Source organism: Sodiomyces alkalinus (genome assembly GCF_003711515.1).
Source record: "Sodiomyces alkalinus F11 unplaced genomic scaffold SODALscaffold_1, whole genome shotgun sequence".
Lineage (NCBI taxonomy): Eukaryota > Fungi > Ascomycota > Sordariomycetes > Glomerellales > Plectosphaerellaceae > Sodiomyces > Sodiomyces alkalinus.
In genome coordinates this window covers 2,147,020-2,162,092 of record NW_021167079.1, presented here as the reverse complement: position 1 = coordinate 2,162,092, position 15,073 = coordinate 2,147,020, and the positions used below count along the sequence as shown (strand labels likewise).

General features: G+C 50.7%; 3 protein-coding genes across 3 annotated transcripts; 1 reads left to right on the top strand and 2 right to left on the bottom strand.

Annotated features, from left to right (window-relative positions):
• Window positions 1–1,290: 1,290 nt before the first annotated feature.
• On the bottom strand, window positions 1,291–5,639 carry SODALDRAFT_13428 (hypothetical protein). Its single transcript, XM_028606730.1, has 4 exons — window positions 5,029–5,639; window positions 2,757–4,915; window positions 1,637–2,705; window positions 1,291–1,533 (listed from the first exon to the last, which is right to left on the bottom strand). The coding sequence occupies exons 1-4, from the start codon at window positions 5,509–5,511 to the stop codon at window positions 1,531–1,533; spliced, it is 3,714 nt and encodes a 1,237-aa protein (XP_028470160.1). The 5' UTR covers window positions 5,512–5,639; the 3' UTR covers window positions 1,291–1,530.
• Window positions 5,640–6,806: 1,167 nt separating this feature from the next.
• SODALDRAFT_13371 (hypothetical protein) lies at window positions 6,807–7,511 on the top strand. The gene is made up of 2 exons (XM_028606725.1): window positions 6,807–6,869; window positions 6,923–7,511. Exon 2 carries the CDS (start codon window positions 6,994–6,996, stop codon window positions 7,357–7,359), a length of 366 nt encoding a protein of 121 aa, XP_028470159.1. The 5' UTR covers window positions 6,807–6,869; window positions 6,923–6,993; the 3' UTR covers window positions 7,360–7,511.
• A 324-nt stretch (window positions 7,512–7,835) lies between these two features.
• SODALDRAFT_267331 (PAP2 domain protein) lies at window positions 7,836–9,921 on the bottom strand (the record flags this gene model as incomplete). The annotated part of the gene is made up of 4 exons (XM_028607544.1): window positions 7,836–7,921; window positions 8,026–9,344; window positions 9,412–9,628; window positions 9,852–9,921. The coding sequence occupies 4 exons, from the start codon at window positions 9,919–9,921 to the stop codon at window positions 7,836–7,838; spliced, it is 1,692 nt and encodes a 563-aa protein (XP_028470158.1).
• Between the last annotated feature and the right edge of the window lie 5,152 nt (window positions 9,922–15,073).

The following is a 15,073-nucleotide window of genomic DNA, read 5'->3' as shown; positions in this document are numbered from 1 at the left end:
TGGGTTGAAATTCCTGTGCATTTCACCAAGGGAACCGGATTGCTTAACTTGCTGCAGTCCTTGAACTCGCCCGTCGCAAATTTGTCATCATTTGCATAACCAGTGCCGTTGAATCCTGTGGCGCCTCCAGGAGCCCGCAACCTGCTGCCGTCGCTTGCGCGAGTGGAGCCGGATCAGAAGGAAGTGTTGTCGATGGCTGCGCATCGAACGTCGACAACGACGAGGCCATAGAAACGGTCGCTTTCCCAGGTAGCGGCGGTAGAGGAACCGGGGATTCTTGGGGCACGCGGGGACCTTGTCCCTGCTGCTGATGCTGCTGAAAAGGAGTTCGTGATGCTGGCGTGTGCTGGTTGGTTATCTGCGACTCGGTTTCGTGTGGCGGTTGTGGCGAATGGGGTACTGTATTTGGTGGAGGTGCTGAGCGACGTGGTGACGCGCTCCCGGAGGTAGTCCGGGATCGCGGCATTGAAGCCATGCCCTTCGGTTGGGGTATAGGCACTGGTGTCTCCGAGAGCCGCGGCGCCTTTGCTGTTGTTGGGATCGTCGCAGTAGGCCCAGGGTCTGCCGAGACCAGCTCATTGTTCGCTGAAAAAGGCGAAGTTGGGTTTAGAGAGGCAACCTTCTTCAACTCAACACTAATCAACTGGTCCGAACTGGGGTTTGTCGGAGGTGAGGTTGTTGCCGTCGTCGATGTCTTTCTCATGGCCGCGAGATACATTGGGGGCAGAGGCACCGGTGTTTCTTTCTCAGGTATCTGGCCTGCTGTTAGTTGTCGATGCGAAACATGGCTGATCTGGGCGTGCCCGGGATTGCACTACCTTATATTGGACTTTCGGGCCCACCGGCCTTGGTGCGGAGAGATTTTTCCCGTCGATGAGGTGCGTCTGGTGGGCAGCGGCCGGGTTGGAGGTAGCTAATGGACTATGCGAGTCCGAGGGCGGAGATACGACGGCGGATGGATCGGGTCCGACGGTTGACGTACGCAGCCGGCTGGTCATGCTGGGGCTGTTGGACGTCGGCGTCAAGGTTTCCCCGGAGGCCGTGGCCTGATTTGGAGATACATCCTGTTTTTGAGACGGGATAGGAGGCGCCAACGACGCAGAATTCCCATTTGCCCCAAACTGTAGTTGACTGGTGGTCGGGGTAACAAAGGCACCAGGCATCCCCATCCCCTGACAAGGCTGGCCCGGGCCATCGAGAGCCTGAGTATGGGCCAGTGCCGGCGATCCCAGTTGTTGGGGCCCAGTCAAGCTGGCATCAGATGAAGCCGATGAAGACGCTGCATTCCCTGCCTGGCATTGATGCTGCCCCGAGGGACCCGGCGGGACTGGAGACTGGGACGCCTTATGGGAAACGGCAGACCAATGGGACGTGGTGTTGGTAGCGTTGTTTGATGACCCGGGACGAACGGTGCGGTACAGCCCCGCAGCCGTGGACTGGAGCAAGTGAGCCCGGAAGTTGCCTTCATATCCGTTGGTGAAACCGCCTCCCAGAGAACTTGGAATATACGGCGTCCTGTACGTGCTAGAGTCACTATAAAACCCGAGTTAGCTGGTTTGCCTCTTGTCTTTAGCGCCACGACAAATGGGATGTACCGATTGTGAAGAGCTCTGAAGAAGGGGTATTTCTGGTATACTGACGGTTCGTGTTGCGCGGTGGAAGCGTGAGTCGTTCGCCGTTGTGTCGGCGGTTGGACAGGCCGACTTGATAATGCTGGGCGAGGTTGGCTCGCCGGGGCCGGGGCATGGGCCGGCTGTTGCTTCGAAGCGTCCCCCTGAAGAACCTGGTGGGGTTGGCTTGGGATCTGTCGAGCGTCCTGTTGCTGACTACGCGGGGCGTGATATTGGTTCTGCTGTGGCTGCACCGACTGCGGGGCCCAGCGTGCCTGTGGCGGTGTCTGGCTTACCGGTGCGGCTGCAGGAGGCAGACCGGGCGGGCTTGTGTACGCCAGGTAGGTCGGGTGCGTAGTATAGGAGGATGGTGCGAACACGAACTGGGTAGCCTGAGAGCTTTGGCCATCCTGCCCTTGGAAGCGTGGGTCGGTACCGCACCCGAGCTGCTGGCCGGGTGGATACGGCGAGCTTGACTGCCTGGGCGCAACCTGCTCCGCCTCGAAGGTCTGAGATGATGTGTGATTCCATGTGGGCTGGATGAGTTTCCGGGGTTTGTATACGTAAGGCTTTCTCGGATTGACAGCAGCAGCAGCAGTATTGGCTGAGCCTGGCAACGAAGTAGCATTGGCCAAGGGAGATGGGTGTTGTGGCACATATGATGCGCGCCGCTGAGAGTTGACCTGTTGTGAGGCCAACTTCGGTGGCTTCGGCGGTTTCGGGATGCTGTCGAGAAAATTGCTCCTCGGGTTGTGACGTGAAAGCATCGGGTTTTCGGTATACTGGGGCTTGGCTTCAGTAGACGTCGCTCCAAGATAGTACCAGACCTGGTTGTCCTTGGCCGCCAGGTCGATCTTCGCCTGATCCTTGTTCTTCTGGAACTCGTCGCAAGTATTGAACTCCGCCCAGGTAAAGCCCCCGTCCACAAACCGGTCGTCTTTCCTCGGAATCTCGTCCAGTACACGCTTCGCGTTGAGTCGATCCTTGGCTTTCTGTGACGACGGTAGAGGGATCGCGTTGACGGAAGCCTTCGGAAGGCGATAATCGGCCGGATCAGGCAGCAGAAGCCATTTCCACCCAACCTCCACGAGGTCCCTGGTTCTCATCAGCAGATGATCGTCTTGTTCGTTGTTGGGTGTAACGTACCTGTTGGGGATGACGTCGAGGAGCAGTGTCTCCTCCGATCTGTTATTCTCGACGACGACACCGGCAAATATGTCTCCCCTGTAATACTGGACCTGACAGATGTCGCCCTTTCGCAAAGCCCTGGCGGCGTCTCGAATGCGCGTGTCTTCTTCCAAGACGTGCCCTCCCAGCTTCCTGTCTCGCTTCGTGCGGTGGAATCGGCAACTGAACTCGAAGGCTTGTTCTTTGTACTCGGTGCCGTCTTCGCCGAAAACAGGCACTTCGGCCTCTTCGACAAAAACACCAGCCGCGGCAGCACAGGTGGCATGGTATGCCCTCGCACATTTGTTCTGCGAGCATTGGAAGCAGGCGCCGCGTTTCGACCGGCAGAACAAGCACTTCAGGTCCATACGATCCTTGTTGATATTGGCGACATTGGCAACCACCTCCTTACCATCCACGGTGTCAATGTACGTTTCTGGCAAGTACAAGGCGCACATTCGGTGAGCCTTCCGCCCGTCATCGGTGGGCAGAACCTCGGCACCTGGCAAATCATTGGGGCAGAGACAGCAAACTGGCTCTGGACGAGATTTGACGCGGAGACGGATCTTCTTAGTCTTCTTCTTCGCATCCTTGTCCTTGGCATCGCGCTTCCGCTTTCGAGAAGGTACCTTTATCTTGACGGTGTGACTAGATGCAGGGCTTGGAAGACCGGATACCATCTCTTCGTCCTCGTCTTCTCCTTCCTCCTCCTCCTCCTCCTCCTCTGTCTCTTCGAACTCGGTCTCCTCGCCCCGCAGCTTGCGCTCAATGTCGTATACATCAACCCAGACGCTGTCCTGGGCCTGGGCACACTCGCACCGTTTGGCGACTTTGCCCATGGGCAGCCAAGAATCGAGAGCGAAATTTACGGCCTCGGCGCAGTTGTAACCCAGATTATAGCCCGAATGGTAGCCATATGGATAGGTGACGACGAACTCGCCGGGGTAGGATACGCACTTATTGACGGTGATGTTGTAGTGCTGTTTGAGGTGCTGCGGAGAGATCAAGAAGCCTTTGTGGCGGAGAAACTGGTTACAGGATTTGGCTTCAGTGGGCCAGATGTTCTTCATGGCGGCCTCGAAGCGGGGGAGATCGGCTTGAGCGATACTATACCACTGCTTGGGTGCACCGAAGTGGAGATAGTTGATGCTGTAGAGGTCGACATCCTCGAGATGCCAGGCGAAGGTAGCCTTCCACATGCCGAGGTAAAGATAGGCCGTGTTGACACCAGGAACCTTCGTCCCCAGTACATCGAGGAGGTTGGGCAGCTTGTTCAGGTTCCACGTCTCGGTCGATTCATCGAAAAAGGTGCCCATGAGGTCGGCGCCATATAGTGGAGGCGCGTAGGTGAGAGTCTTCCAGTAGGCTCTTTCGAGCTCCTCGCACCTCTCCGGGGTGTACTCGGAAGTGTCCATATCGTAATCGAAGTCCTTGAAGAGCTCCTCGTCGATCATTGCTGAGCCCTCACGGCGGCAGTACTTCCGGCGGGCAGAAACGGTCTGGGTCGTGTCCTTGGCAGGTTTCGCCGCACCGCCCATGCGGCCCATACGACCCATCCTGCCCATCCTGGCCGTGGTAGGAGTCGGCTCGTCATCCCCGTCGAGTTCCATGCCGGGATCATCGTTCTCGACGGATTCGATCGCTTCTTTCTTTATGGTCGGCTCGTCTTCGTCGGGTCGGGGGGATTCGGGGGTCAACGGACGGTCTTCGGGCTCCGCTTCGCGCTTGGGACGACCTCGGCCACCCTTCTTCCTCCCCCGTCTCCCTGGACCACGCGTCTTGGCAGGGGTGGCGGTAGTTTTGGCGACGGCCGCAGCGCGGGGCTTCGGCGCAGGCTTGGGCTTGGGCTTGGGCTTGGGCCTATCAGCCTGAATGCGGCGCTCGCCTCGTCGAGCCGGAGGTTGATGTTCGCTCTGATCGCAGAGTTTCCGCCACTGGGGCAGGTTGTAGGAGCGTTGGTGTAAGATATTGACTTGGCGGTAGGTGCCGTTGGAGCCCATAATATCCTGTTTGATCGGATCTCGAACCCTGATGTGTTTGACAAGCGCGTCGAGCTTGGGGAGGGAGTCCTTCCACTCCTTAGGAGGGACGACTTTGACGATGCCTGACTTCATACCATAGCTGTCGATTTTTTCCATCTATTCGATTGACGTCAATGTCAGTAAAAAGCATAGACGGGTCTTGAGGTCAAGGGGCGGAAACAAGTAGCAAGATAATAGGAAAAAAACGGGGAGCATGGGTCGGGACAGACAAATCGTTTGAAGTCTTTGAACTGATGCATGGTCGGCCGGAAGATGGGAACTTGGCCAGACCAGTCAGCAGGCTCGATGTCACCGATGTCATCTTCTGCCTTGAGTTCCTCGGGCTGGGGGACGGGAACGGGGACGGGATCGGGGACCGAATCGGAGACTGGGGCGGAGTTGGCATCAGGCCCGAGGCCAACGGCATCGTCGTCGAGGTCGCTCAATTCCGAGTCGGAGGCTTCGGATTTTGCCATGTTGTTGCTATCAGGGGGCGAATGAAGGAAAGCGGGTTCGGCAGGCTCGGCATCAGCAGTAACGTCGTCGACGTCCACAGCGGCATGGTTGGCTGTAGTTGCAGGCTCACTCGGATTGCGGTCGGAGTCGTGATGATGATTAGCTCTGGTCGAGTCGTAGGTGTTGTTGGAAAGCGCGGGCTCCGAGGTAGAGACGAGCTCTTCTTGCGCGGGGGCGCGGATGGCCTCGGACGACATGGTCTTGAGGGCCTACATGCGACCGGCCATGCAACTGCGTTGGTTGGGCGACGATATCAAGTCGATAGGGTCTCGAATGAACAAAGGTGTGTTTTTGTTTGTGTGTTTTTGCAACGTCTTGGGTGTCGGAACCAGTGCTGATAATGATAGGGTGGCAGTTACGAAAAGGAAAGAGGTCGTAAGCTGGTTGAGGGAGAAGGGAAAAGGCGAGTGTGGGCGTGGATTGGGGGGCGTACTTTCCGTATGGAGTACGTACGTTAGAGAGGGAAAAGGGAGCAAGCGAAAAGGTACACCAGATAAAAGGTACCGAAAACGTCGTTCGACAAGGGCAGGTTAGGTTTGGGGGAGAATGAGGGGAGAAAACACCAAATTTACAGTGGTCGTAGCAGTCTCAGTACGGGGCTCAATTACCTTATGAAGGCTTCAGAGGTACGAAGTACAAACCAGGTTGACTCCCCGGTACCATGATAATCCAAAGCCTCCAGGGACAAACCCGCCTGATAATTGTGACTAAGAATGCGATTTCTTTTGTACAGATACGGACTGCCATCCTACGGTAAAGGTGGTCGAGGTGGAGAACCCAATATTAATTAGCTAACATATTTGTCAATGGTTATTCGTACATCCGGTGCAAGACAATGTCAGGGTGCTACACTGAGACTCGACTCGGCCTCAAAAAGGTACTGCGAACACGGAGTAATTACTTCGTAGGAAGGTACCGCTCCCGGTACACTTATACAGTACCTTATCCTTGTTGCAAGAATGTCGACGCCTGAGGCTGCAACTGATAAGATCGAAAGTTCCAATGACGTGTTCTGGCTCTACCTTCTCCGCATTTTCAGCCCTGTGAGATGGATAATACCTCGTACCCTCAGTCTCCGAAGCACGAATAAGAAGCGTCCCTCTCCGTAAGGTACCTACCTTAATGAACTACCTAACGTAGACACCGCTGTCCTCGAGTAATTTTAACATGTCATTCGTTTCCATTGTTCTCTTATGGTCCGTTAAATCCCGTAAAATTCTCCTGGCTTTCGTTTGCCTTCTCATCATGCTGGCAGTCTGGATGATCACCGTGACATAGATAAAATATAGCGGAGGAAGAAGGGAGGTCAGCCCTGACAAGGCCTTGCTCATCATGCAGGGACGCTTCAACAGCGCCATAGAGACAGAAATATCGTGGGTGTCACCAGAAATGTTCTCAATAGGGGTAAATACGGCAAAAGCCCTTGCCAACTAGGTACACAAGACATCAGGAGTACAGTCGTGCAACTTGTCCTAAAAACCGACGCAGCATGGAACGGCGATCATTTTCAGAGATGCTAGAAGGCCTCGCTCAAAAACGTGCCCATCGACCATCGGTAATGTTCACTGGCCACCTCTTCAACAGGGAGCTACTGACGGAAGAGAACAGATGGTTCTCATCACAATCCAGCCTTCTGGTCTTTTTCATATTCCAATTGAGTGGAGGGGGCCAAATTCAGAATGAGACGCAAAACTCGCCGAGGTAATCTGCCATTTATCCAAGGCTTTGGTCCTCCACGTTGCACATCCCAGGTCGGTGTCGGTTCGTCATGCAAGAAGAAAAATGCCCGGTTCATGCAGGAACATGCAGTCCTACTCCATAGCAGCCCTAACCGTCTCTGGCTACGCCATCCCAAGACCAAGACACTTGTCCAAAAACGGCCCGCGGGATGCCACCTACCAACACAATACACCGTTCAGTCAATCGCATCATTTAACTCGGGGATAGGTAATTATTCGTCGCAGACAGAACCTTCTTGCCAAGGTTCGGCGACGAGTAGGTCATATTCCACTAGACCCCAATGCCTTAAGCAACATGAAAGATGATCTTTCTATCCGGCAGTTTCGCCTCCCTCATTCAACTGCCTCCGTGGAGGTTCTCAACCAAAGAGACACCAAAAACAAAACGAAAAAAAAGGGAAAAAAGAAATACCTATAAGAATACCAATAAAGATATCGGAACTGTGATGTCACGTCGCCTTTCCTCTCCCCAACGCCGTGCGGTAAACGACGGTCCCAGACTCATAAGCCGCTCCGCCATGTGTAGGTCAGATATACACCTCTGCCATGGAACGACAAACTCCTTTCCCCTAAAGAGAGGACCCTAAGGCATAATAATTGAAAATTCCCCATGTCTAACCGCCCCTCATACACTCCAAGAGAGGAAAAGAAAACAGAAGAAGGGAGAGTGAGAAAAGAAAACAATAGCCCGGCATATAAGGCTGCGAGAAGGGAAAGAATTAAGGACTCAAGGATGGGGAAAAGAAAAAGAATTCCGACTTCTCGCTCTTCCGGGGTTTTTTTTACGCCGTATTCTGAAGATGTAGGGAACCCAAACCCACGAATTCGAAAAGCAAGGGGATCACTTCCACACCGAGCCCTGCAATTCCTGTTTTTGGTTATAGTTGTCAGCGTCTGTCCGTTTTATGTGAGAAGAAACAAGGGAATATCGAAAAAAAAGGGGGGGGGGGAGAAAGTGAGAGAGAAACGCACCTGCATACACCACCAACTTCGTCACCACCTCAACATCATACCTTACCCGCGGTCGTACTAACCGCGAGAACATCTCTTTCTCCTCTGCCGCCTCCTGCGCCAGAGTGGGAAACTGGGTTGAGCCCTCCTCGTCCGGATGCCCCAGCACACCCCCCCTTCCCATCTTCTTCTCGTATTCGCCCAGCGTCCCGGCTCCGGGCCCATGCACACCCGAGGCCGTGGCGCCGTTGCCGTTGCCGTTGCCGTTGCCGTTGCCGTTGCCGTTGCCGTCCAGGTCAGGAACAGGACCACCACGTCCTCCCCCGCGTAGCTCGAACATGCTTCCCTTGCTCCGCAGGCTGCCGTTATTACTCTCCATGCTCTCCCGCCGCCGCCGCTCCCGGTACGCGAGCGTCTCGTAAGCGTCCGCGGCGCTCTGCGGCCCTATGGAGACGGAACGCCCTCGCTTCGTCGGGTTGCGGATCGACTCGACGGCCCGGGGCAGGTCCCGCATCGACGGGAGGAGCGTGTCCATGCGCGAACCGGGCGGGACGAACTTGTATTCGGAGGCGCGCTTGAAAAACCGACGCGGCAGCGAGAGCCCCGCGCGCTCGATGAGGCGGAAAAGGTGCGGCAGGGCCCGGAGGAGCGTGGGCTTCATGACCTCCCGCCAGGCGAAGACGATGGCGACGCCGAAAATTATCCGGGCGATGAAGACGACGGGGCCGAAGGCGGCGATGTCCTGCGACCTCACGCCGTGCGCGTTGGTATCGAAGGGGTCACCCGGTATGCGCCCATAACTCCAGGTGCCGAACTCGAGGCCGATGACGACGCCGGCGAAGGCCACGCTGTCGTCGAAGCAGGGACAGTCGTCCGCCGGTTCCGGGTGGATGCGGACAAGAACGATGATGACCAGGGCCGCCAGCACAGGCGCCACCCACGAACTAGCGTGCATGTACGCGTCGAGCGGGGGCCCGTAGTAGAACTCGACCAGGCCAATGGCGGCGCCGAGAATGGAACCGACTATGACGTCCAAAAAGCCATGCATACCACAATACAGACGGCCCACCACGATGGACAAGGCATAGAAATAAGAGACCCCCTCCAGCAGCAGCTTCGTCGTATCGGACATGGTGTTCCCGGGGCTGCGGAGGAGCAGGATGGAGTACACAGCAACGGAGACGGCATTGGCGCTATGGGTGGAAGGGAATCCGTATTCGAGAGCGGCAGAACCCGACATTGTAATTCGTTGGAGAGGTGGCGATAGTGGTCTGGGGAGGGAGAAGAGGTCCTTGACGAAGCCCGTGAAGAAGACGCCCGAGGCAAGAATATGAACGAGTCTTGTCGGGAGAGTCAGACGAAAAGTAGTGGGGTCGCGAGAAGGAAGCTGGAAGCTATGACACTCACCCTTTGCCGAACGAAGGAGACCCGCACCAAAACAGAATGGGCAGCATGACCATGAAGAATGTATGTGTGCCCAGGTTTGCGGTAATGGCGAAGTAACTGTCCAGCGCGGGGCTGCGGGCCTTGTCTTGTAGCCAGGCCAGGTAGGGGGTCTCCCATCGGATCAGTGGTAGAATACTCTGTCGGAGGTTGTATCGCCAGGTCGGTAGGATCATTTTGTCTATACAGAAGTCATGTCAGTCGCAATTCCCAGCACCATCGTTGAAGAGCCAAGAATCGGGCCCGGAGTTGAAGAGAACCGGCTGACGATCGGTGGTCGGTGGTCGGTGGTCGATGGTCTCCCCCTCCCGCATCGCTCCCCAGGGGTTCTCCCCCGAAAATGGGCGAGTAAAGAGCCCCAATGCGCTGGTAGCTGAGATGGAGAACAAAGGACAAGCACATACAGTGATTCAGACTCCTCAGTCCTGCATCGGGGACGGCATTGGCGGACTGCCCTTTCAAGGGCTTGTCCATCTTCGAAGGTCGGAAGTAGGAAGTCGAGAAAATGTTAGGGAGAGGGGTCGTGTTGTCGAGGATTCGGACTACTGCGCGGTCGGCGTCGGCGGCATTCGGCGGGTGGAGAGAAACGATAACGAGAACTTGGTCGAAAAAATAATAATTACAGGATTAAGGAGGGTAGACGGTATCGCAGGACATCTGTGAGGAAGCCGGCACAGAGGAGGCCACTGTAGGATTTTGGCTTGGGCGAGGATTCGGGTTGAGAAAAAAGGGTCCCATTGCGGTCGGCAACGGAATTATACCCCCCAAAGCTCCGTTGAGTGGACCTCGACTCGGTGGGAGGGCGGAAAGTACATGTACAAAGTAAAACAAAAAGTTACTCTACGAAGTACCTACCACCCTTTGTGCTTGTGGCTTATCTCTGCGAGAGAGTGGAGGGTTTGATCAAGCCACCGTGAGAAGACCCTGTGGAAGTGCCCCCGGTAATCAATTCCCCATGCCCCTGAATATCCGTACGTTTCTGTGCAAGTGTCAGCACACAAAATAAGGTACGCAAAAGATGTGTGTGTGCATTGAAGAAGAGTAAAAGATACTCTGCGGAAATATCTAACTATAAAGTAAAAGGAGGGGAAATTGATGTGGATACATCGGTCGGAAGTACCCTATCCGTCTACAGAAATAGCGTAAGTCACACCCCGATAAGGTGGCTATAGGCATCTAACACACCCCCATAGAACTACAGGATTAATCCTGACTATTCTGCTTAATTAAAGCCGTAAATCTAGGGTAAAATAGAGGCCTAGATATTAATCCAACGATTAAACGGCTTATTGAAAAGCGCGCTCTTTTTATGCCTAAAAACGTTAAAAACGTCTAAAACAGATGGTTAAATTAACCCTATAATAACGTTAAAAACGGGTGCCTAAATAATAATCTAAAGGGCACTAAAATAACGGTTAATCTAGGCTATAGATTATAAACTCAGTACTACGCCTCTTATAAATTACCTTAAGCCCCTTAGCTTAGGACCTCTATCTCTAATAGATATATAAACGCCTTGTATTTCTGCGGGGAAAGTACTTTAATTAGCCTATTGCTAACTATCTCTTAGGTCGAGATCCAGACGATTAGGACCTTCTTCTATTAAACGACCTATCGGATCTAAAGGGCGTGGATATCTAGATGCTTTAATCTAGATATAACTTAAGGGCGTGGAGCCTCTAATAGGATCCTCGTTTAGTCGTTATCGTAGTATATCGTTAGTGGTTCCTCCTTAAAGGTTAAGGTTAGGTCCTTAATTACCCGTCTTATCGCGATATACTGCCTAGTAGTAGTAGAAAGTGCTATAAGCTCGGCTTTAATACTAGAGGTTATAACGCTCGTTTACTTATTGACCTTCTAGTCTATAGGACCCCCGAATAATAGTATAGTATAGCTCTAAAAGCTATACCGCGTCTCACGGTTATATTTAAAGGCTATGTTAGAAGCATAGTAAAGTGCGTGCTATAAGTGGTTATTACGTGGTCTAAAGTAAAGGTATAGGGACTTAGTAGAGACGAGGTACTTTAAATACCTGTCTACGGTATCGTGATACTATTTTAACGGGTTAGTATTAAATTCGGTAAGCCTTAAAGCAGCTTTAGATACGTTAGGCCGGGTCTAATAGGCCGCGTAATTAATAGAACTAACCTTCCGTAAATGTAGGTGGATTAACTCTGTAGAGGCTTATTAGTTAGTAGTAGATAGTTTTAAAACGTTAGGAAAAGGAAGAGGGCTTTTAACCCTACGCCTATTAAAGGGGAAATCTATCCCTAAAGCCTTAATCTTTTCGGTAATATAGTTCTTAAGGGAGCTATAGCCGACGTTATTAGCAATCTCGAACTACTCTAATCCCTAGGAACCACTTAAGTAGGCCTAGGTCCCTTACTTAAAAGTGCTGCTATATCCGTTATATAAGAGAATTAGCAGTAGATTAATATTCCTTCCTATAAATTAGAATAATATCGTCCACGTAGAAGAAGACGATTAGTTCCTTACTTTTAAAGACATAATTATCTTTAGTTGGTTACTTTAGGTCGCACTTACCTAAAACGGAAGAGAGCTATTCGTGCTATAGTTTAGGGGAACGCCGAAGACTATATAACGCCCTGCGTAGGCGTTATATACTGCGTGAAGGTGGTCGCGATAGCTTTAAAATAGCCTCGAGGTCCTTATCGCTCTTTATACCTTTTACTGCTTAAAGTAGCGGCTAGCCGGGCGGATCCTTAATGTAGATCTTCTTATTAAGGGTGGCGTTAGTAAAGGCGTTAACGGCATTAAGCTAACGTGTCTCCAGGTCAAAATAGGCAGTAATAGCTATTAATAACCTAAAAGTCCTACCGGCGAGGGTGGAAGCGTAGGCGTTAAGGTAGTTTTTAGGCTATTAATCGCCTCGCACATATAACTCCGCCTTAAACTTACTAATATACCCCCACGGGTTAACCTTATACTTAAAGACCTATTTAAGGTCTAAGGCACGTTACCCACCCTAGGGTAGCTCTACTGCTTTAAAGGTGCCTATTAACCTAAGTGTATCCATCTTTTATATAGCTGCCCTAAACCACTATAGCTTATAGGGGCTCTTAAGCATCTAAGACTAATTCAACAGTTCCTTAGGTATCTCGCGGCGTAATAGCGGCTTTTTCGGCTTCTTAAAGGTAAAGTAGGAGACGTAATCGTCGTATCTAAAAGAAGGTCGGTGATTACGAGCAGGCCGCCCTATAAGGGTAGGCGTTAAAGCTAAAGCAGGTGAATAAAAGGTTAGTTATTAGGCCTAAATAGTAATAGTAGTAGTAGGATTAGACTTAGCTACTAAAGATAGGGTTACTACTTATGGATTAGTTATTTAAGGAGTAGCGGTAATAGCTATAGTCTCTTTAATAACGGATTAGTCAGGTAACAATAATCCTATTCCGACGGTATTATCAGTGGCCTCGCCTATAGCCTCCTCTAAGGTAAAGGAAGATCCGCTAGTATTATTAGATTCCTCTTAATCGCTACGTTTAATTACAGGATCGTTAGGAGGTGGCGAAAAGGGCGTATAAATAGGCCTTAAAGAGGAAGAAGAGGTTATTAAAGAGGGTAAAATTAATACCCTTATTAAAGAGGGTGGTAAAATAGCAGTTAAAGAGGAAGAACCAACGGCAGGAATAACGGCAGGTATAACGGCAGGCACTATGCCTACCGCGGCCGTGGCAGCCGTTCCATGTGATACCTCTTAGTTAGCAACCAATTGGTTTTTAGAGGCGTTTTCAGTGGTTTTTACGTTAGTAGTAGTTTTTAATTCTTTACCACCATCGCCGGCTATTACCCCCCTATATTTTGACGATTAAAGTTATTATTAACGCCTCCTTCCCTCTTCTAAAGCCTCTATTATAGAGTTCTACTACGTTACTATAGGTATACCAAAATCGACGATATCGGTTATAACACTAAAAGGATCGTGGATTCGCCCTTAATCTAATAGCAGATTAAGCTCTTTATATAGCTCTAAAGGCACGTTAGGCTCCTCTCCCCTATTTTCATAAAGGACTAACTCGTCGAATATAACGTCCCTTATACGCAGGATCCTCCCTAATTTTAGCACCTAAATCCGAAAAATATTAGTGCCCTCGTAACCGATTAAATAACCGATATATACCCTCGGCGCGAGCTTTTTATTCTTATACCTTCCTCGCAGGTAGTTAGCAGTTAACGTGTACGCCTTATAACTATACCTCTTTAGGTGCGTAATTAAGGGATTAGTGGTTATAAAGTTAACGATACCCTCCTTTTATAGCCACGCGTTTAACGCTCCCTCGGGGGTTTACTAACCTAGATCCCTGCGTGGAATCTGGTTATACAGATACGTAGCTACTATAATAATCTCTGGCTATAAATCCTATTAGAAGCCTAAGGCATCTACTAATACCCTCGCGATAGCGAAGATAATATACCCCTATACCGTTCGGCGTTAGCGTTCTATACGGCTATATAAGGAGCCGATCTTTCTAGCAGGATACCACGATCTAAAGACTAGTTATCCAGCTTCTTCTATAGCGCCCTCTCTCCATTAAGTCTAATTATACTAATAAGCAGCTTATACTGCCTTTATAAGAAGTGTTCGAAGTTAGCTATCGAGAATAGTACGTGTTATACCCTAGTATCGTTTTTATCACGTTTTTATACGTGTAGGGATCGTAGAATAGGGTAATAGTATCGTCGCCATTAGCGGTAGGATCTATAGAAAATAAATCCACGTTAATCCTCTAAAAAGGCCTTATTAGTCTATAGATAAGTGGATATCGCGATACTATCCTTTTTGTCTTACTAATAACGTAAGCTTCGTAGTCCACCACTAAAAGTGCCGCTCTTCCTTCTTTTAAAGCCACGATACCTCCTACGCACCCTTTTTCCAGCTACGCCAGTGCTAAAGGGTTTACGTGCCCTAGCCTTTTATACTATAAACGGGCGTCGGCCACGCTTATAGGCTTTGGTTCCCTTAAGCTGTTAAAATAGCTCTATTACTATAAGTGTTATAGCGTGCCCTTAGTAGATTTAAGGATATATTAGCCGTTAAGGTTAATTAACGGTAGACAGGTATATCGATCTATTACTAAGATATCTCTGCCGGTTATAAAAACAGCGTTCTAATCCTTTTATAACCTATGTGTCGCTAGCAGTGTTATAGGATATCTATCTATAAACGCCACGCTCTTTAGTATAAGGGTATAAGGATATCCTTTTATATCTTTAACCTAAAGATATAGGGTGCCGTATCCCTTTACTAGATTAGAGGTACTGCCATCTATCTAAAATCTAACGATAGTGGTAGCAGGCTAGAAGTCCTTAAGTAGGTGGCGTTGATTAGTTATATACCTTAGGGACCCCGAATCGATTAATAACTAATTAAATAGGTCGTTACTAACCACCTGTTTGGTCTGTAGGAGCGAGAAAACCGACGGCGAGGTCGACGATACTACCTTTTTTCCCACGAAATTAGAGGTAAAATATATATCGTAAGAGCTATCGTTAGAATCCTCTTCCCTATTATTAATGAAATTAGATACTTCCTTAGACTAATCTTTCTCTGGTAACTTAGCTTTAGACTCTTTTGCCTTATTTTTAGTCTTATCGATATTCTTTTTAA

Coding starts and splice junctions, on each gene's coding strand:
- SODALDRAFT_13428 (XM_028606730.1), bottom strand. CDS start 5,511: ATGTCGTCCGAGGCCATCCGCGCCCCCGCGCAAGAAGAGCTCGTCTCT. Junction 4,916..5,028: donor TCAAAGACTTCAAACGATTT/GTCTGTCCCGAC, acceptor TCAATCGAATAG/ATGGAAAAAATCGACAGCTA. Junction 2,706..2,756: donor CTCGACGTCATCCCCAACAG/GTACGTTACACC, acceptor GATGAGAACCAG/GGACCTCGTGGAGGTTGGGT.
- SODALDRAFT_13371 (XM_028606725.1), top strand. CDS start 6,994: ATGAGACGCAAAACTCGCCGAGGTAATCTGCCATTTATCCAAGGCTTT.